The sequence below is a fragment of the Lynx rufus genome, unplaced genomic scaffold (genome assembly GCF_022079265.1).
Source record: "Lynx rufus isolate CCGP_SWC_20201006 ecotype Redwood Valley unplaced genomic scaffold, mLynRuf1.p SCAF_5, whole genome shotgun sequence".
NCBI classification, from domain to species: domain Eukaryota; kingdom Metazoa; phylum Chordata; class Mammalia; order Carnivora; family Felidae; genus Lynx; species Lynx rufus.
This window is the reverse complement of record NW_025814867.1, coordinates 11,304,414-11,327,041: the sequence shown is the minus strand read 5'-3', so window position 1 is coordinate 11,327,041 and position 22,628 is coordinate 11,304,414. Positions and strand designations below refer to the sequence as shown.

General features: G+C 46.6%; 1 protein-coding gene across 1 annotated transcript in view; it reads right to left on the bottom strand.

Moving 5' to 3' along the window:
• OSBPL10 (oxysterol binding protein like 10) overlaps positions 1-22,628 on the bottom strand; it is a 308,147-nt gene that overhangs the window by 62,460 nt on the left and 223,059 nt on the right. Inside the window, exons 5-6 of the mRNA XM_047099830.1 lie at positions 17,029-17,239; positions 3,764-3,918 (exon numbers count right to left, since the gene is read on the bottom strand). Of these exons, the coding sequence (XP_046955786.1) occupies positions 3,764-3,918; positions 17,029-17,239 (366 nt within the window). The remainder of the gene's footprint in view (positions 1-3,763; positions 3,919-17,028; positions 17,240-22,628) is intronic.

Here is a 22,628-nt window from a genome sequence, read left to right as displayed (position 1 = left end):
TTAAATACACACTGGTCTTTCAGTTTTATTCTGCTGGGAATTGAACAGACTAAGCTTGAAAATGCATTAATTTTCCAGGTATCTATAAGTTGTTTTACAGGAAAGCCAGAATAGGGGAGGGGAGTATAACACTTTCATAATAAGAAAGAGTGTCTGTCCCCATTCTGGGCACAGAGCTCTTAAAACTCTGATAATTCCAAGGGGCGCCTGGGTGGCGCAGTCGGTTAAGCGTCCGACTTCAGCCAGGTCACGATCTTGCGGTCCGTGAGTTCGAGCCCCGCGTCAGGCTCTGGGCTGATGGCTCAGAGCCTGGAGCCTGTTTCCGATTCTGTGTCTCCCTCTCTCTCTGCCCCTCCCCCGTTCATGCTCTCTCTCTGTCCCAAAAATAAATAAACGTTGAAAAAAAAAAATTTAAAAAAAAAAAAAAAACTCTGATAATTCCAAGGGATGAAGGGGTGAGGAGAGTGGGGCGAGAAAGAAAGGTGTCTTTTGTTATGTTAATGAATGACTTTTAGAAGCCCCTAGGTAACCTAAGGAAGGACACAGTTTCCTGGGGGAACTAAAACTGATTAGAGGGGCAGAACTTTCAGTCCCACCCCCTGACATCCAGGGAAGGGAGAGGGGCCAGAGGTTGAGTTCAGTCACGAACGATTTAATCAATCCCTACATAATAAAGCTTCCATAAAACCCCAAAAGAATAGGGTTCAGAAGCTTCCAGGTTGGTGAACACATGGAGGTGGCTGGGGAGGGCATGGAAACTCATGAGCCTTCCCCATACACCTCTTCCATCTGGTCCCGAATTACAACCTTGTATATAATAAACTGGTAAACAGTTCTCTGAGTTCTGTGAGCTGTGCTAGCAAATGATCCAAACTCACGCTGGGGTTTGTGGGAACTTCTGACCTACAGCCGGTTGGGCAGAAGCACGGGTGGCCTGGACTTGTCATCGGCTGGAGCGGTGGGGGGAGGGGGGATGGGAGAGTCCTGGGGGGCTGAGCCCTTAACCTGTGGGATCTGACACTCCGCCCAGGTGGATAATGTCAAGAGTTGAACTGAATGGTAGGACAGCCAGTCTGTGCCCAGTGAGAACTGGACTGAGTTAATACAATCCTGAGTTCCCCGGCAGTGACTCACATAGTAACTCTACTCTCTGTATCAAAGGGTTAAGGAAGCTTCTCATAAGGAATTTCACTTCATTTCTTCTTGGGTTAGTTCTCCAAATTGTACAAAAGGGAGGCAACGGAAACACTTTCCTTTTTTCTGACAGGAAAACTATTGGGTGGATATTGCTAGCTTCTTCAATTCTTAAGACAAAAAAAAAGTGACAGAGGACAAAATAAAAATAGAAAATGACCGTTTTCGGGCTGTGAGACTCATCTACCAGAGCTGTCGCTCGGGGGAAAAAAATGAGAGGAGTCTCTAACCGATCCCGTCTCAGAAAACCATCAAAACACCACCATGCTGCCATCACCCCCGCCCCCCATAAGTCCTCGCTGCTGTAGGGACATACCCAACAACACCTTAGGCTGCTCGGACTGGAGTAAACGTAATACGACAACCAGAAATTAAAGATGTTCCTAACTTGAGGGGGAAAAAGTTCTCCCTACTTCTTCTCCCTCAAAGTATTTTTAACAAGTTGAATTGGGAAGCTGGTTGTTTCTCGTGGACAACAATACACTCTTCTGCCGAGGCTAGTGATCGGTACAGCAAAGCGGACAACCATTTTAGGTAAAAAGGACAGATCTGGCCTCTCAAGAATCAGGGTTGGAGGGAGCACTGTCAGGGAAGAGCAGAAGACACAACGATGGATTCACAGGACGGGCAAGGTCACCAGCCCTGGTAAGTACGCTTATTAGGTGATGGCTTCTGTTAGGTTTTGCCCAAGAATGCTGCTGGGAGTGAGAACCTAAAGAATTATTACTGGGGCGCCTGGGTGGCGCAGTCGGTTAAGCGTCCGACTTCAGCCAGGTCACGATCTCGCGGTCCATGAGTTCGAGCCCCGCGTCAGGCTCTGGGCTGATGGCTCGGAGCCTGGAGCCTGTTTCCGATTCTGTGTCTCCCTCTCTCTCTGCCCCTCCCCCGTTCATGCTCTGTCTCTCTCTGTCCCAAAAATAAATAAACGTTGAAAAAAAAAAATTAAAAAAAAAAGAATTATTACTAAATATCTAATAACTTACTCGCCTACTCTTTTCATTTTTCCCTAGAGCAAGACCTTAAATATAAATATATTTATTATGATGCGACCCCCCCCCCAAAGGTTCGTTGAGGAGGAAATGAAGCGTACTGCAGTTTTCAACCCTCCCATGCGACCCCACCCAAGGCTCTCAGAAGAACAATAGGGCAGCAGGGCTCCTACCATTTACTCAGCTGCCACCAACTTACCTTCTGAGTCACCTTCACATCAGCTGCAAGTTGATCGACCGGACTCTCATCGTACAGGTAGAGGCAAGTGCTTTCAAGAATCTCACGCCCCCCGTTCATTTCACGCCCTGCGAAGGCACCTGATAGATGCTAATGAAGTATCTGTGGGCAGGCTGATCCTGCCTCTGGGAGAGCTAAGCTACCAAGTCCCCGTCACAGAATATAATCATGTGAAGCTTGGACAACATTTCTAAACGGTATTTTTTTCTTTAATGTTTATTTTTGAGAGAGAGAGAGAGAGAGCGCGCGCACGCGAGCGTGAGTGAGTGGAGGAGGGGCAGAAAAAGAGGAGACGCAGAATCCGAAGCAGGCGCCAGGCTCCGAGCCGACAGCACAGAGCCCGACGAGGGGCTCGAACTCACCAACCGCGAGATCATGACCTGAGCCGAAGTCGGACCCTAATCGACTGAGCCACCCAGGTGCCCCGGAAAAACATGCTCCGTCGACAACCAAGACCGTTTGATCCAAGAAGCTGCCTTGGGGCTTTCAACCTCCCAAAGCAGATTTTATGAATGCCCTACAGTTTTCAGGCTACGGTGTTTTCATCTGGAAGGAAGAACAACCCCTCACACCCGGTTCAAGTACGGCTCCGCCTAGGTCACAGGGTCACGTCAATAGGACGGGCGCATCCAAAGCCACAAACAACAAAGTTGCCTCGCGACGCAAAGTAAAATTAACAAAAGGAAATGCTGCATCTGGCTTCCTTCCGGCCGCCGCTCAGGGGCACGGTCAGTCGGGAGAGTCCTGCGGGCAGGTGACAGTCCACGAAGCCTGCCAGAGCCCGGCCGGTCGCGAGGATCTGCAGGGACTGCCCCTCCCGGACCAGGCAGGACAGCTGTCCCCTGCAGCGGGGACCGGGCTGCAGCGCAATGCCCGGGAGTGCCAGCCACCGCCCCGGGGGGACCCTGGCCTGGTTCTGGAGCATGCAGGGCTCGAGCGTGTGAGGCAGGCGCTTAGGTTAGCACGGACCACATGAAGAAGCCATTATTCAGGGGAGCGACATAATATATTGTAACTGCTCCCATCGCGTCAACGGGCATCGTTTGAATGGGCGTGTTTGAGTTTCTCCCACTTGGGAGTTAAAACGACTCCCATTTCAATGCAAACAGGAGATTCCTCGTGGGTCGGATCGCATCGCACCCACAGCAGCTGCCAGACACGAGAACAGACGTGCCGGGCGCACGCCGACCCGCTTTTCCCTCTCCGGGCAACGCTTCCGTTTTATGATTTGGCTCCTCTTGAAACAAAGAGACGAGCAAGTTACAAATATGATTGCTACGTTTCGGGACAAGCGAGAACACAAGCCACGCAGGTGCCGAGAGAGAACGCACGGCTCGCTTACCTCTGGCTCTGGCTGCGGGCTCTGCTCGTCTTCGGCGGAGTTTGGTAAAATCGCCCAGGTTACGTTGGCGCTGGCCGCGGGCAAAGAGCCAAGCGTCCCGTTTCTCAGCTGCTCCGTGGAATGTGACTCGGGCCCGTGCCATCCCAGGATGTTCTCTGAAAGAAAGACCCGGGATGATGCCTAGGATTTTCCAAGGCAAGCATTTACGGCTCAACAGAGACCCGTGCCCCACTGTATAAGGAGGCTGACCCGAAAGGGGCCCAGGAAGTGGCCTGTGGCCAATGTCAGCGGGCCTGTTTTGGATGAGGTACCAAGGGCCGTGCAGATCTGGATCTATTTATAAACTGGAATCTGTACAATGGCAATGCCAGATTCACCACAGGCTGGCTCTTTCCCCGTCTTTCGGGGGGGAAAAAAAAGCGCATTCACCAAAGCCAGATTTTCTTAAAGGTGTTTTTCTTAATTTTTTTAATCTTCAAAAAATATTTATAAAAAGGGGTGCCTGCGTGGCTCAGTCAGCTAAGTGTCTGACTTCCGCTCAGGTCATGATCTCACGGTCTGTGAGTTCGAGCCCCGCCTCGGACTCTGTGCTGACAGCTCAGAGCCCGGACGGACCCTGCTTCGGATTCTGCATCTGCCTCTCTTTCTGTCTCTCCCCTGCTCATGTTCTCTGTGTCAAAACAAAAATTAAAAAAAAAAATTTTTTTATTTAAAAAATTAAAAATATATATTTATAGTGAAAAACAAGTCCAATTTGATCAGAAATGGGCTGCTCACATTGTGGCATAAATGCCAACTGCTGGGGCACCTGGGTGGCTCACTTGGTTAAGCGTCCAACTCCCGGTTTCGGTTCAGGTCGCGATCTCACAGTCGCTGAGTTCGAGCCCCTCACTGGGCTCTACCCTGCCAGTGTGGAGCCTGCTTGGGATTCTCTCTCCTCCCACTCTCTGCCCCTCCCCGACTCATGCTCTCTCTTGAGTGAGCTCTCTCTCTCAAAATAAGCAAACATTAAAAAACAAATGCCAACTGACATCATGACCACGGCTCTGAAAAGGTGCCTGCATCACGTGCCCCCGCCTCTGCCAATGTCAGGAAGCCCCTAAGGACACATGTTCATTCCACTCTAGCAAGAAACGTTTTACAAACACCAGTCTCGTAAAACAAAAGCATTTTTCTAATCTTCCCTCAATTCTTGGGGGAAAAACAAAGACTTTTTTTTTTTTTTTTTTTTTTTTTTTTTTTTAGCTCTCATACTGTTTATTTCCGAGTCAGGTATTATTACAGACTATCTATATATGCTTACTAATGGGGACAGGAGTGATGGCAGGGAATTCCCTTTCCTCTTGAGAATGGCAATTCTACCATTAGAATAAGAAAAGATCTCAAACTCAGCTGACCCTCCCTCTGGAGGCTATGTTCTTGGTCTAAGAGCAGGTATAAGGGATGAAGAAAAGGTGGGCTGAAGCGGATCCTGCCTTATGTGCACTAGAACTCGACCTCTCAGGGTCTCAGGAGTTCCACCTGTAAGGTAATCATATCCATCAACCTTTTCATTACAGTCAAAGAAAAACCTGCAAGTATCCCAGGCTTTTAACACTGGGGAGACTCTGGCTGATGGAAACAAAGTAACAGAGGCAGATCAAAGAGCTGGATATGTGCAGCGAGCCTGTCGCTGTGTACGGGATTATCCTACACAAGCATAGTTTTATGCAGAATTTTTTTTTTTTTCTAACTGTCAGGTGTTCGATCACATAGCTGTGGCTTAAAAGCCTCAAGTGGCTCCTCGTGGCAACTGGAACATAATCTAGCTGTTTGGCTTGCAAGACTGCCCAGTCTCATTTCATTTTCTCCTCATTGCTTACTGGGCTCAAGTCAGGCTGGTAGTTTTTCCATTCCTCAAGCGAGCCAAGTTCATTACGGTCAAGAGCCTTCGCGCCTGGCGCTCCTCCCATTCAGAACACGCCCCCCCCCTCCAGTTCTACCTGGGGGAGAGCTCTCCAGCATAAATCCAGGGGTTGACTCAAACATCACTTGCTCAGAGAAGCCCCCTGGGACCTCCCCAGCCAAAGCACCATCCCCAAAGCACCCCCGGTCCCGTCAGTCAGTTTACTGTCCTCACAGCACGTATCTAAACTCCCTATCTAAGCTCACCCTGCTCATTTGTTTGTCTACTGTGTTTCTCTCCTTCCTAAAATGTCAGCACCTGAAAGCAGAGACAATATTGCCCCTGCTCGTAGCTGTGTCCCCAAAACCCAGAATATGGTCTGACACACAACATGCGGTCAATAAATACGTGCCAAATGAATGAATATTCAGAGACAGTAAATTTCAAAAGGAATGTGAGTTTCACACCCTCCTAAAAGTTAAAAAAAAAAACAAAAACGAGAAATGGCAAAAAGAGAGACGGAAAGTAGAATGGACAGTGGTCGCAAGGGGAAGGGGAGTTAGTGTTTAATGGGTATGGAGTTTGTTTCACAATATGGAGAGTTTTCTAGAGGTTGGTTACACAACAATGTGAAAGTATTCAACACTGTGCTGACCTAGATACTTAAAAATAGTTAAAATTGGTAAATTTTTTAGTATGCGTGTTTTCCACATTTTTTAATGGCAAAATGGTATCTGCATATCAGTTCTTGAGGCCATTTGAAAAAAGGTGAGGCGCGCCTGGCTGGCTCAGTCAGTGGAGCATGTGACTCTTGATCTTGGGTTTTTAAGTATGAGTCCCATGGTGGGTGTAGAGATTACTTAGAAAATAAATTTTTAGGGGCACTTGGGTGGCTCAGTCAAGCATCCAACTCTTGACCTCAGCTCAGGTCATGATCTCATGGTTTGTGAGTTCAAGCCCCACGTCAGGCTCTGCACGGACAGTATGGAAACTGCTTGGATTTCTCTCTCCTTCTCTCTCTCTGTCCCTACTCCTCTCTTGCCTTCTCTCTCACTGTCTCTCTCTCTCTCAAAATAAATAAACTCAAAAAAGAAACCCAAAAAACTCCAGACTTGGGAGGAGTCCCCATAAATAATAAGATGGATGGGGATAGATGGGGCTGGGCTAAGAAAACCAACCCAAAGTTCAAGACACTAGAATCTGCCATGAGAAAGGAGGAAAGAGACTTCTTACGCCTGTCTTGCCAACCAACTACTTCTCAGGGACTGAGAGCTGGATTCAGATCTTAAATACTGGGCAACTAGCTCATAAATACAGGAGTGCTTTAAAAAAAAAAAATTAGGGGCTCCTGGGTGGCTCAGTCGGTTGAGCGTCCAACTTCGGCTCAGGTCATGATCTTGCAGTTTGTGAGTTCAAGCCCCGCCTCGAGCTCTGTGCTGACAGCTCGGAGCCTGGAGCCTGCTTCGGATTCTGTGTCTCCCTCTCTCTCTACCCCTCCCCCACTCACACTCTGTCTCTTTCTCTCTCTGTCTCTCTCTCTCAAAAATAAAGATTAAAATTTTAAAAATAAAAAAATAAAAAATAAATTAAAAAAAATTATACAAGTAGTAAATTTCATCTAGAGTAATTAGGAAATCTTTTTTTTTTTTTTAATTTTTTTTTCAATGTTTATTTATTTTTGGGACAGAGAGAGACAGAGCATGAACGGGGGAGGGGCAGAGAGAGAGGGAGACACAGAATCGGAAACAGGCTCCAGGCTCTGAGCCATCAGCCCAGAGCCCGACGCGGGGCTCGAACTCACAGACCGCGAGATCGTGACCTGAGCTGAAGTCGGACGCTTAACCGACTGCGCCACCCAGGCGCCCCAAGAGTAATTAGGAAATCTTAAAAGGCAATCAAGACAATGCTCCCTTCATTTTCCCACACCTCAACTCTGTCCCTCCCTCACCTCCCTATCACCATCATTCAGAGGTGATAACCCAGGAGATAATGGGGAGGGAAGCAGAGTCTCACAGGCAGTGACACACTGCATCCTGGGATAGACAAAGGCCGGGACTGGACGAACAAAGGTAGCAATGCATGCTGGGGAATGTAGTTTTTTGTATACTCTATGGATTCAGCACAAAGAACCAGTGAGTCAGTACTAACCCGGGTGCTCCAATAAATGATCACTTAGTTTAGGAGTCTGGATAGGCCTGCTTCATTTCAGGACGAAGGAGGAAAATTCTAACACAGAATAAATGAAAAGGATTGTACCGAGCTGGGGAAAAGAAATGGTATCCTCGGAAGGCTTAGAGGAAGGAAGCACCTCTCTGCAATTCCTAACGTAAGGCATCAGAGAAAACATCGGGAAAGGCGTCTCATCAGTACGACACAGAACAAAGGAGCCTCTATGAAACAAGACCAGAAAGCTGGAGGAGAAAACAGACTGAAGTGAAAAAGGAGATAGATGCACTAAGGAATTATGAGGAAAGTGAATCAGCATTAGAGTTAAAATTAACACTGAAACTGGGAAGAAGAATCAACACCATAGAAAGTCAAATGTAATATGTGGAGACAAGGAAGCTCCCCCAGGTACAGCTGCAAAGAGCAGCAAGGCAACAGTGAGACAGAAGAGAATCCCAAAGATGCACAACAGAGATCCAAGAGATCCTGATGGACAGAGATCCGGTCAATGGAACGGAAACAGCAAGTGATGACAGCAGAAAAGAAACAGCCTGAGCCGGGGCGCCTGGGTGGCTCAGTCGGTTGAGCGTCCGACTTCGGCTCAGGTCACGATCTCACGGTTCACGGGTTCAAGCCCCCACGTCGGGCTGTGTGCTGACAGCCCAGAGCCTGGAGCCTGCTTCAGATTCCGTGTCTCCCTCTCTCTCTCTCTGTCTCTCCCCCGCTCACACTCTGTCTCTCAAAAATAAATAAATGTAAAAAAAAAGAAAGAAAAGAAAAGAAACAGCCTGAGCTGAAGACAGAGCCGTGGGTGCTGACGATATGGTCTACCACATTCCATCAAAGTCAACGGGAAAAGACACATGTAGGCACAGCCCGGCAATCTTTTTTTAGGCTTTTCGTCGCTGAAATGTCCAACTCATAGGAAAGTAGAGTATAATGAATGCCTAGCTCATGAAACTCGGCAATATTTTTGAATAACAAAAATCAAGGGAATATTTTTCCAATCATTTAAGGCAGAAAAGTTGGACTTGCCTTAAAGGAAAACAAGAGTTATGAATTTTGCTACAATACTGTCAGAAGGTGCAAGTACAAGTCTACAGATTTGGGGTGGGGTCAGGGGCCAGGGGACCATGATGTCTGGAGCTAACGTACCTTCCCTCTGCTAAAAAAAGTCAACATTTACTGAGCTCTTGCGAAGTGCCAAGGACTAGTGTATACACCTTATATGTGTTAACTCATCTAATCCTAAAAACGACCCATGAGGTAGTAAGTCTTACTATTATGCCCATTTGACAGATTAAGAAACAGAGGTGCAAATAGCCAGTAGGTGGTAAAGTCAAGATTACGACCCAGACAGCCTGGTTCTAGAGCCCAGACTCTTAAACTCTATACAGTGCAGGTTTTCCCATAGCACTAGAGAGACTCAAAAGTTTCCACCTTCTGGGGGTTCAAAACGACCTGCGGGCATGTACCAGTATATGATGAACAGAAGCACAATTAGGAGCTGGAGACTAGAAAAGTCCTTTTGGACTGGTAGTGTGCAATGAGCCCAGTTAAACACACAGCTGAGCAGAACTGGCATGAGGGAGGTAAAAAGGACATCTCCCCCTCCGCCGCCGGGGTGTAAATTTTAAAGTGGCACCAAGACACTCAGTAATCGAGATAAATGACATTTTCACACAATATTTTTGAACCAAAGTAAATGAAAAGAAAGAAAAGTCTCATAAGACTCCCTTGCCTCACCGTGCTGAATCCTGTCTTTAATTTAAAATTTTGATATTTTGCTCATCCTTCATTATTTTTGCATTAATTTTGGTTTAAAAACATTTCATTAAAACGTCATTTATCGGGGCACCTGGGTGGCTCAGTCAGTTGAGCGTCCACTTTGGCCCAGGTCATGATCTCACGGTTTGTGGGTTCGAGCCCCGCGTCGGGCTCTGCGCTGACAGCTCGGAGCCTGGAGCCCGCTTCGGATTCTCTGTCTCTCTCTCTCTCTTTCTGCCCCTCCCCGCTGCTCATGCTTTCTCGCTCCGTCTCTCAAAAATAAATAAACGTTAAAAAATTTTTTTAAGGAAACAACATCATTTATCTTAATTACGTCCGCACCCTTTAAGTGTGTGCTCAAGTTGAGTACCTCACTCAGCTCACCCTAGTCCCAGCCCTGGAAGTAAACTGAAGTAATTTTTCTAAACATGGTTACATAACGGAATGTTGAGTCAGAATTATTTTTTAAAAAGATTTGACCGTTACCACATGAAGTACTGAATTAGTATTAAAATATTAACAACACCTCCCACCACGTTATATTATCAAAAATTGGGAAGAGTATAGCAGAGAAACAGGAAATTGGAAGTAGGTGGCTTACAACTAAACGAGAGTCAAAAAGAGGTGTCATTCTTGACTCTGAGGATTAGAAAAGTATAGGCTAAGCCTATGTTTATAGCAGCATTGTCTTGAGTAGCCAAATTATGGAAACAGCTTAAGTGTCCACCAACTGATAAATGGATAAAGAAGGTGGTGTGTGTGTGTGTGTTATTCATCCATAAAAAAGAATGGAATCTTGTCATTTGCGATGACACGGATGGGGCTGGAATGTATTCTGCTAAGCGAAATGAGTCAGTCAGAGAAAGACAAATACCATATGATGCCACTCCTATGTTGAACTGAAGAAACAAATGAGCAAAGGAAAAAGGGAGAAAAAAAATATAGCTTAAAGAATGCTCCTGAAAAATGTACTGTAACCGCTACTAGGATTTATATACATACTTTTCCCAAAACGCCGCAGGCGATGAGTCAAGGAAGCAGACTATGTAGCGAGAGAGAGAGAGAGAAAACAAGAAGGCGACACGGAAGCAGAAAAACGAAAAGCATAAAGGACACCAACAGAAAAACACCAGTTGAAAGAAAGAAAGAAGTCGGCCACGTTACTCTACTGAAAGACAGACTCTCACGATCGTGTCCTAAAACAAGATGCAAGTCTAAACCATATTTCATCAATTCCTGTTCCGCAACGCCACGTCTCGGACACCGGCCTGTCCCCCGCTCAGTGGTGTGTCAGATTTCATCGGCAGCTCTTCCTTCTCAGCAGCACGGAGGATAATGGTGTGTTTTGCTATCGATGGTGTTTGACGGGTGAGGAAATAGGGCACACCTACAGCAAGTGAGTCAAGAAGGCTCTAGGATAGATGGTTGAGGACAGACCAGGACATCCAAGTGAAACGACAACTGGGAACAAATATTATCAGGCACCTGCTGACAGACCATCAAGCCAAGTAGCCGGAGATCTTCAAAGGTGATACAACAGAAGAGAACAGGAAAGCGGAGGGTGGTCCACCAAATGGCATCTCCGGTCCTCGAAACAGGCTCTGACACATGCCTCCGCTCCTTACACGACACACCGCGGTAGACAGAAGCACACGGGAAAGAGAGACAGCAGCTATACGTGTTTTAGACCAACGAGAGGCAGAAAGAAAGCAACAGAGGATTTAACCGTGGGCTTTAAGGTCTGACTGTGAAACTCTTCTAATCCGTCCTTGGCCCTGGGTTAAGCCTTGCCTGGAGTGCTGAGAGCTGCGGTCCCCATGCCGGGGCTAGGAGGCCGCTCTATCCAGAGGCCGGTGACAGATGACAGCACCTGTCCCTCTTCTGCAACACAGTGAATCCATGCCTCCTACACTCAGTAAACCTACAAGGGTTTCCCAAAATAGAGTAAGCTTAATATTTACAAACTTGGAGACAACATAAGGCACGTTTAAAATGGAAAGCGAGGATGTTCGTGTCTAACTGCTTTCGTTAGGGAGAATCTGCCACCCAAAAGCTCTATTTGGACAGTTGTAACAACAACGAAAGAAGTCCACCCACCTGAAATATTCTACAAAGCTAGTTTTTCTTTTTTTCCCCACAATACACTATCTGCTGGAGGACTCAGCACATTTCCATCTTGGCTTTTAACCACAACACAAAGGAAGGTGACTTATGTGGGGCACACTTTCACCAGAAGCAGTAGGTTATCAGGAAAGAAGGTGTAAGAGACAGAAACAACAAGGTGGAGAGAGAGGAACACCGGGAGTCTGAAGGCATCTCTGGAAGGAAAAAAAAGGAAAGAACCAGAAACGAAAAGAAAAAAGCACAGCGGAAGGAAGGCCACCGGCCAGAGAGCCCAAGAAGGCTTTATGACAGTCTCACCTCTTGGACCCTTTTTGCCAAACCCCAAAATGGAAAGACCAACGCAACTGGCTTCCTGACCGACAAGCCCCACGGATCTTGAAAGAGAAGAAAAAGTTACTGGAAAGACAAGTTAGGGAAAGCACATGCAACTCTGCTCTGGTTCTCCTCTTCAGTTACGCGTCTCTTGATCTCTCGTCCTGATTTATGTCCAAGGGCACGAGGGGCACCCACTGCAATTCCCCAAGGCTCTGCGGTCACCTGCTGTGGCAGCTCTCATTCCAGAGCTTTCTCCCAACATGCCTTGCACCGCTCATTCTCTCAGCACCCAGCTCTTGCCTGGCACTCGAATGTGCCTGTCTGGTTACGAGAGTCTGCTCTGCCTTTGAACCATGCTCCCTAGATCAGGACCTGCAAGCAAGGAAGTGACCAGAAGCACTGGCAGCAGAGTACTCCACACCCCGAAACACTTCCAGGGTCTCGTTTCTCTCCCGCACTGGCCACCCACCTAAAGCCCAGACCCCCAAGGGGCTCAGCCTTCTCCAGCTGTGGGTGGAGTCCTGTCCACCTTTCCGGGAGGCACGCATCTAGACCCGGGAGAACAGATGCCCACCTGCCCCGCCCCCATCAATCATTTGTCTCCCTCAAGCTATTCAAGGAGATTTCATGGTCACCAGGAACAGAACTGCAGAAGCCTTGGCCGAAAAGGCAAGTTCCCTTATTAATCTGAATTAGAAACTTCTCTGTAAACGGAAGTTAAATGAGACATTTCAGGCCACTGTATCTTAGAGAGACAATATCAGGGACAAGTCTAAGAGTCCACAACACAGAGGTGGCAGGCAGACAGATACTGAAGTATTTCTGGATTTCAGTCGGTGGCTCGCATGCTTTAGATAAAAGGAGCATTAAGGAGCAACATTTGCAGACAAAGGCTCCAAAGCCAACATATTGCCCAAAAGATACAAGGAAATACTACGGAAGATGAAACGCTGGAAGACCACAAATTAATTTTTGATTCAGAAAAGGGCCGGAAGAAATAGTGTGGGGGGCAGAAAGCAAAGTGGCTTGAAGAACAAGGCGTCTATTTAGTATGCTGTGGGTAACCTGTGCCTCCCTGCCCGTCGAACATTTAAAGGAAACCCTGACAGAGTTTCGCTTTAATGGGATTTTGATTTCCGTCAACCCAGGGTGGCACTTCCTTAGATACAACCATTATGTTTTTATCAGGGGGAGTCAGGCTGCTGTAACTACTATCAACCTCAAGAGCCCTGAGATTCTCAACAGAGGTATTTTGTGGTGACGCTCCCCAGGTTGCCACATTCTCTTATTCCGCTAGTTTGAGATTCCGGAACTCCATTTTAATGGCAGGCAAGCATGATGCTTTGGATGAAGGAAGGAATTCAATTCTTCCCCCAATGTTGTCAACAGATTGAAAAGACACGCGCAGAATGTTTCAAAACGTAGGGGCTGTTACAGGAAATGTAATTTCTAAAAGGGTTAAAAGTGAAAAAGAGGGGCACCTGGGTGGTTCGGCCGGTTGAGCACCCGACTCTTGGTTTTGGCTCAGGTCATGATCTCATGGTCATGGGATGGAGACCCACATCGTGCTCTGCACTGTTAGCTCAGAGCCTGCTTGGGATTCTCTCTCTCTGCCTCTCCCTATCTCCCTCTCTCCCTCTCTCTCTCAAAATAAATAAATAAACATTTTTAAAAGCTGAAAAGATGACAAGAAAACAAAATAACCACCGTGATGCCTCATGCTCCCTCTATTCTTCAACCTTCAGCCAAATCCCTTGGTGACAGTGGTCAGGGGGACCCTGGGTGGCTCAGTCCATTGAGCATCCGACTCTTGGTTTCGGCTCAGGTCATGACCCCATGGCTCTGTGGGTTCGAGCCCCACACTGGGCTCTGCACTGGCAGTGTGGAGCCTGCTTAGAATTCTCTCCCTCTCTCTCCCTCCTTCTCTAACTTTCCCCAACTCATGCTCTCTCTCTCAAAATAAATAAATGAACTTAAAAAAATGGTTAAAAGGAGGGGAGGGGAGGGGATGGGGGATGGGTGAAGTGGGTGAAGGGGATGAAGAGGTAGAAACTCCCAGTCATAAAATAAGTCACAGAGATGAAAAGTCCAACATAGGGAATAGAGTCAATCACACTGTAATACACACTCACGGTGGTGAGCATTTTGTAATGTATATATATTGTCATTGTAATTATAATGTGTATACAATCGCTGAATCACTATGTTGTACACCTGAAACTAATTTATTCTAGGGCAGTAGGTCAACTATGCTCAATTAAAAATAAAAATGAGGAAAGGAAGAACGGGAGAACGTTAGTGATCAGTAAGTCTGCGGACTGTCATTGGATGAATATGCTTTTAGCATGAATATAATAAATATAGCGACAACAAAAAAAAGTGGCTGGAAATAAGAGAAGATGGAAAGTCAAATGGGGCAGGGGCACGGGAACGGGCAAGGAAGACGTAAGGAGATGACGCTGTACAAGACACAATTTCAGAGACACTGCTTGGTCCTCCCAGATCATATCCATTTCAACCTCTCATTACCTCTGAAATTCCACCTGAGCTTTGTCCCTCCAACCCCCTAAATCAGGAAAAAAAATTTAGAAATCTGCTAGACACTAACCCTGAAGGAAGATGTAAGGGCTTCATTTCAGGAGTAACAAAATGGTCCGAGTTTACATTTACCGGTGAAAGATCCTTCAATGTGCCCATTAGGTTCCAAAGGCCAGAAGTTATGATATACTACAGGAGAGATCACGGACACCTTGAATAGCCTCCAGTATAACTCAGAATCTGTGCCCAAGCCCCGCCAGGGCCACTGAGACTCCATCCAGGTCAGAAAATGTCAAGGAGTCTCAGGGGGACCTCAGCATTAAAGTTCCATTTTTCAAGGAGAGAAGAAAGAAGAAAGAGAGAAAAGCAGGTTTCGGCATCTTTACTCTGTGCCTGAAGATACACACATCGTCTCCTAGGCTGGATCCTGCACCAGAAACTTTTTCTTTTGTTACGAAGGACATTCACAGAGTAATTGGCAAAAAAAGCAAGGTCTACAGACTGGGGAATAGGATGCATCCGTGCTAACTTACTGCGCTGTCGTCATTGTATAGGAGACATTATATCAAGGACATGATATAGTCTTTTTTTTTTTTTTAAGGAACTACATTAAAGCATATGAGAGTGAAGATATCATTTCTGCAACTTACTCTGAAGTGGTTAGACAATTATAATATGCTAGAGAGAGAGAGAGAAGGTGATGAAGCAAATGTCATAAATTGTTACCGTTTGGGCAATTTGGAGGTGGATATAAGAGAATTTTTTCATGCTATTCTTGTAATGTTCTGAAAAGTCTGAAATTATTAAAGAGAAAAGTAAAGAGGGGCGGCTGGGTGGCTCAGTCGGTTAAGCGTCCGACTTCAGTTCAGGTCATGATCTCACGGTTCGTGGGTTCAAGCCCCATGGTGGGCTCTATGCTGACAGCTCAGAGCCTGGAGCCTGCTTTGGATTCTATGTCTCTCTCTCTCTCTCTCTCTCTCTCTCTGCTTCTCCCCCAAATAAAGAGAAAAGTAAACAAAATACCCATCTGTGAGAAAGTTGTGACGTAAGCAAGACAGTGTCGCCGGCCCCTGTTTGAGGTCCCCAGAGGCCACCGGTGGTCTGTTCTGAACTGAACAAAGGCCCAATGGGGAGTGCCCGTCTCTCACCTCAGCTCTGCTACTTAGATGAGTGGCCATGGGCCAGTCATTTTCCTGCTATGAGCCTCAGCATCTCATGCGAATGAGGGGCATGATGCATCTAGTCTGTGACGATTTCAAAAAACGGGTACCAGAGGCCAAATACTAGCAGGATCGGAGCTCAGTAAATGATGCTGAGTACGACACAAAGAAACTTCTCTGGAAAACCAACATCCCTCTTAAACTCAGTGAAACGGAGGGCAAAGAAGACCTGAGAACAGCAGGAATTACAGACTGTCGCTCAGACCCTAGCTTCTCTTTCATCACCTAAGTCGCCTCGTTTCCTCATTAAGTGAGTCCCGGGCAACAAAGCTCAAAGAGGCGTCTGTTGGGTCTCCTCACTCTAATGCTTTATAATTACACACGACATGACCAGCCTTGGCTATGTTCACCTTTATCACTGAATTTAATCCTCACTAATACCTTCCTATCTGCTTATTGATTAAACACTCCTCCAAAAGGATTGGGCATCTTAAGGGAATGCCTCATCATCTCCAGCTCCTTGATAAAGAATTAGAAATGTTTCCAGTGTGTGCTTCAGAGAAACGCTCGGGCAGGTCCACGAGGGGACACGCAGGTAGGTAGGCACTGAGCAAGGCGAGCCGGGCAGAACGCAGGGAGCAGTGTGGGTGCCCTTCGTCAGAGCGTGGTGCGAATCACGGTGGACGCACATCGCAGGCGCGGTCAGAAAAACGGACCGTCTGGCAATGTGTCTCAAAAACGCAGCGCTGAGTGCAAAGTCACAAATGGAATGAGATACAGAACATGACGGCAGCAAGTCTAAAAGGAGTTCCGCTGTATTCGTGTCAACGTGTTGGTTAAATGTTTCATGGGATGTGAGAGTTCTAACTGGTCAAAGAGAAACACATCCCAAATCTGGGTAGAGAAGGAGGGAGGGACAAATGCGGAAACAGATGGAATAAAAGGGCGGACAGAGGCGGGCGCCTGGGTGGCTCAGTCATTTACGCATCCGACTTCGGCTCAGGTCACGATCTTAAGGTTGGTGAGTTCGAGCCCCGCATCGGGCTCTGTGCCGCCAGCACAGAGCCTGCTTCAGACCCTCTGTCTCCCTCTCTCTCCGCCCCTCCTCCGCTCACGCTCTTGTGCTTTGTCTCTCGAAACATAAATAAATAAAAGCATTTAAAAAAAAAAAAGATCGGCAGATGGAAGGTGGATAGATGGAAGGTGGACAGACGGAGGACTTAGAGGAGGAAGGCCACGGGGGCAGACACACACACGCGCGCACACAGGACTCAGTCGCAGACACAGCAGGGCCCGCTGGAAGGTCTTACCTGAGGCCCCCGGCTTGTGGCCGGGCTGGCCCGCCCGGTGCACACTCTGCTGTAGCAAGTGGAGGCACTCCCCCAGGCAGCTGAGGGTAGCGGCGGAGGTAGCTTTCAGGAGCAGCAGATCCTGGTCCAAGGCGGTGAGGGGGCCAGAGCCGGGCAGAGACTCGATGGCGTGCACGAGGTTCTTCTGCTGTCCTTCCACCTGGTTCATCATCTACAAAACGGGAAGAGACGGCACGGAGGGGAGAGTGAACGGTCCGCCTTTCGACAGGCTGGGGAGCAGCCCTTCATTAAACCAGAGGACGGCACAACAGAGGGGAGTGGGGAGAGGAACCGGCGCCCCCAGACTGCAAGTGACATGGGAGTCAGCTCGGAGGGTGTTCAGTACACAGCAGTCCTCGGACGAGGCGGGCCAGGTGACATCTATGTGAATGTGGCCAAAGGCACACAGCGGCAGCTCTGATCGCAGGAGCATTTTAGAACTGTCCAGCTGAAAGGGCCCATCAGGGCCATCAGCATGTATCATTTTACCGGTCCCCTGCAGGCAAGTGAACAATAAATACATCAAAAGGAGAAGTCCTCGGGGCCACCGGTAAGGCTCTTGAAATGTGAAAAGTTATCTGAGACAGTGGATGAGGCACAGCTTTGCCTCAGAGCTAGGCTGATTCTTTGCTTTTCTTCCCAGCTCCAGCGCCCATGTCCTTGGCAGTCTTTTTGAAGTTCAAGAAACGGAAGTGAGATTTCAGGCTGGCACGGGTAGGAGTGAGATCACAGTCAAGCCAGCACTGAACCACACCACCCCAAAAATGCTAAGTCGGATGAGACTTTCTCTCCTGACACTGTGTGAGACACCAGGAGGAAAGAAAACCCAGGAACTCTAGGGCTAGCCCTCCGTCAGAGCCAAAGCTAGGACAACCCTAAAGAACCGTATTTTGTGCCCTGGATTCAATTCAGAAGCGGCAGATAAGCCAGAGGCTAACTGCGTCTTCGAACTGACACATCAAGGAGAAAGGAAGTCAAGAGCAAAAAAGAAACTTGATGGGTTCGCTCGTGAGGTTCATGGCCCTCACATTCCACAACTTTCCAAACAAGATGACGTGCATCGAGCACGCATCTAGCAAATAAGCAGTCACTCTAAGGAGTGGGGGAGGCTGAGCAACCCGCCCAAGGTCCCGGGGGCTGCTCAACAGCACAGGCTACAGCCAACTGCTGGCTTCTAGACTCTGGGCCATTGTTCTTTCAGCCCCCACCCCACCCCCACCCAACAACAGCCATCCTTAATTTGAAGCCATAACTCGCTCTGTCACTGTCTTCCCTGGAGGATCCTTGCTTTATCATCATGATGGTATCAGGTGGGGAGAAGCAATAATTCTGTTAAAGACCGCTGGACTTGGACACAAAACTCATTCTGTGCTACGCCTTATTTTTCTATTTCTTTTTGAAAACAGATACCTGCTGTGTCTATGTAGTGATCTGCTGAAATAAAAAAAAAATTTTTTTAAAAAGCAAAAACCAAAAACCTCATCCATTGCAATTCTACTTACCAAAATAGGCGTCATTACTTGAAAAGATGTTTTTTTTTCTAAATCACTGTTAAGGCTATTGCACAGACATGGCTTGGAGTTGTCACCTCAGTGTGCACGCCAATCCTCGGGCCATGCAAATTATTATTATTTTTTTTTTTTTTTGCAGATTACAGAGGTCACATCTGGCCATTCTGGCTCCTATAAAAAAAAAGTACCTGGGGCACAACAGGGGTTCAATAAGTATTTATTTCTGCCTTCAGGTCTTTGCTTAAAAGCCACCTTCTCCTCAACAAGGCTTCTTGAACCACATTATCATTATTATTATTATTATTATTATTATTATTATTATGAGAGAGAGAGAGAGAGTGCAAGTGAGTCAGGGGCAGAGAGAAAGACAGAGAGAGAGAGAGACAGAAGCAGTGCTCACCCAAAGCGGGGCTTGAGCTCACCCCAAAGTAGGGGGGGAGGGGGGGACTCGAGCTCACCTGATATGGGACTTGAACTCACAAACCATGAGATCATGAACTGAGCTGAAGTCAGATGTTTAATGACTGAGCCACCCAGGTGCCCTTGAACTACATGATTTAAAACTGTATCTCCAGGGGCAGCTGGCTGGCTTGGTTGGTGGAGTATATGATTCTTGATCTCACGGTTGTGAGTTTGAGCCCCACATTGGGTGTAGCGATTACTTGAAAATAAAATCTTTAAAAAAAAAAAATCCGCATCTCCAGCCCGGCCCTTGGCATCCCCTATCCTCATTACTAATTATTCTCCATAGCACTTACCACCTTCCAACCTGACTTAAAATTTACTTATTTATTGTGTTCATTTGTGCTAGTATGAAAGCAGGGACCATCATATCTGTGCTGTTCAAGGGTATATTCCAAGTAGAGTAAAATATCTGTGGAATGAATAAATGAATCCTTAGTCACTCGCTTCTCAAAGGTGCAAAAGAACTGACTTTTGACACAAAGTCTACAGAAATTATTCTATGCGATTAACAACATACGGCTGAAGATTTAGTAAAGAATAATACCTCCATTATAAGTTTAGGTTCACCAAGAAATATTACCAACTGGTTAAATTTAAGTTTGCACTAGATAAAGTGTTTATGTATTCTCTGACAGTTCTATATATAGAACTAACAGCAGTAGATTTTGAGCTATTTGTCGTAGTCAACATTTCCGCAAATTCCTATCATAAAATCTTGTCTTAGAAAATTGATGTGTTAAAAGGGAAGAAAATGTAACGAAGAAACATAATAAATTATGTTCTTGACTATTATGGATGATACCATAACGCTCAAGAGAAAAGGTGAGTAAAATCAAGCCATTAACGAGATGGGATACATTTGTTTTTAATCAATAAAAAGAGATGTATCCCAATTGTATATAGTATTGAATAAAATGTTAGGTAAATCTCAGGCAATAAAAACATAGAACTGACTTCTAGAATCTTCTACTCCATTACAACAGAGACACATGCCCAGAAATGGAATCTGCTCTCTGAAAATACTCAAACTAAGCCTAGCACAGTGCTTGACACACATTGTGGACATTTCCTCAAGATTCATTTCTGCCCCCCTTTCCATGTGATGCAAAACAGAACTACCGTTTAATGACACAACTGATGTCACCTTCACATGAGTTTCATCAGGCTCCGAAAGAAATTGAGTGGAGCCGCAAAGAAAGGCGGGATTCCAAGCCTTGTGATATAACGGTATATCACAGTTACTGTGGCTCCAACATTTCTAAGACCAAGAGGCACTGATGAAGAGGTTTCATCAGACTTTGGAAGAACAAGTTTCAGCTTTTTCCACATCTAATTTTAATTAAGGGCACCTATGAGAAGATGGATGTACGTGGCACCAAAAAGCTGGACGCAACAATACCAACAGCAAGTTCTTCAAAGCGCTCCCTCTCTCCTTTACAGGCTCATCGACGGAAGAGCAAGGCACAAGCACCTACGAGTAGGCGCACCTACGAGTAGGCCCACCTACTGCCACCAGCCTTTGAACCGCTTACCTTAATCACGCAAGTCTCAAACCAGAGCCCTTAAACGCTCTTTCTGGAGCACACCAACATGAGTCATTCATGGTCTTTAAAAACAAAAACAAAATGCACCAAGTTTCGTTTCTTTCTGGCATTCCAGAATCCGGGGCATCAGCATCTTATAACATAGGTGTACAGGGTACCCCCAAATGAAATTTCAGAGATCCACACCTGAAAATGTCAGCTCTGAGGTTTGTAAAATCAACCATATGTAGGTCACATTGAACTTCACAGATAAGCAAACTTCCGGGGGGGGGGGGATGCTATGGCCCATTTTTCATAGCACAAATAATGGTATACGCACTACAAAAAACAAATCACAGGAGTTAATGCTAACAAAATCAGGGGCTGCAGATTTTATTGCTTTATTTCAATAAAACTGTGTAACAGATTTCAAAAAGGAGTCAGCAAGCCTAGCTAAATGTCTTCTAAAACAGGGTCGGGGGCCATCAGGGAGGAGGAATTTACGTGCATTCTAGAACCCATGAACTTTTTTCCAGCTGCAAGCCTGCAGCCTGGACTTAACTCCCTCCGCACCCTGAGGCCTGACTCATTGGCATTCTTCACTTGGAAAGGAGCCAGTGAGCTCTGACAAGTTTCAATCCCTAGTCTGCATATTAACCCCACCAATCCCAATTAACCTAGTTTCAATCCCCATTTTGTAGAGAGGATAGAAAAGAGAACTGTGCTCAACCTTCTGCCTTTATAACTCCACCCCCTTCTCTGTCTCCCTTGAAACAAGAGTCAGGTTTCTACCAGAACTGTGTCTCCGAATTGCAATTCTAATTACCCAAATAAATGCCCGTTGACTTCAATTTTTAATGAATTCTTTCTTGGTTGACACCTGAAACCACGATTAAGAGACTAAAACCTAAGACATTCAGCTCAACGAGCTTGGGATTGGGCTGAAGAGAGACCTGAAGGGGGCAGACGGCGACAGGGGCTTCAAGGGTCTCGATTGCTTCAGGCTGTTCAGAGCTGCAAAGCCAGGGGCAGGTTTTCAGGGAGAGGCCTGACAGGCCAGGTATCAATGAACACCAGCTCGGTCACTAATCCATTAATAATCAAAGGATCAGCATCAGGCACTTCCCAAACTTTAGGACTCCGCTTCCTAAAGTTCCCAGGGCCTGCTTGTGCGGTTGGGAGACCCTCCCGGGCTCACAGATTCCCAGTACCTTCAGTGACTCAATCTGTCAGTCTTGGAAGTAGACCAGTTAGATGCCAACTTCAAGGTGGCCTTGGTTTAGCATTTACCCTTCACCTGGTGGAATTCAGAAGCCGCTTTTAAGTCTCCCCTCTGGGTCAGGGATCAGTTCTTGGCGGACTTAGGCACTTCTTCACGTGGCCAAAGCCCTCAGTTAAGGTTCAAAGCCACGCTCCAAGGATCTTTAGAACACACAGACACATTCACACAAACACACAGAGACCTTACTGCCTCCATTAACATATATTTACTATTCCACTGTCCTCATTAGCATTACTTTAATATTCCAAGAGACTCCCATCCCAAAAATGGTTTGATAGCTCGTTATAGAAGCTTCCTGAAACGTCCATCAAATCTGTAAAGGAAACTGTCAACAGTTTGTACCCTAAAATCCTTTGAATGCCTTGCCTCAAAATCATTGCCTAGTTTTTCCCACCAATCCCAAACTGCTGTATCTTGATCTGCACCTAACTGGAATCGAGCCCCTGTATTGTAAGCCAAACTTCAAATTCTCGAATTCTGACTTTGCCCTCCCCACTCAGAGACACGGACAATGCCCTGTGGATGTGGTGTTCTCCTTTACAGTGGTAAATAATAAAGGTCATTTTGCCTCGTCAACAGATTGTGTGGTTGATATTTGGAGAGCTGGCATTCCAATCTCCAAAGATTTCCTCCAAACTCCTGAGTGTCGGAGCACGGTAAGTCTTGGCCTCACACCTGAACAATCTCTTCTCCCTGCTGACTTTCCTACCTGACATCCGACCTTCCTTCTTATTCCCTCTTGGCACAGCACCTCCCCGGAATGATAACCTACCAAGAGTC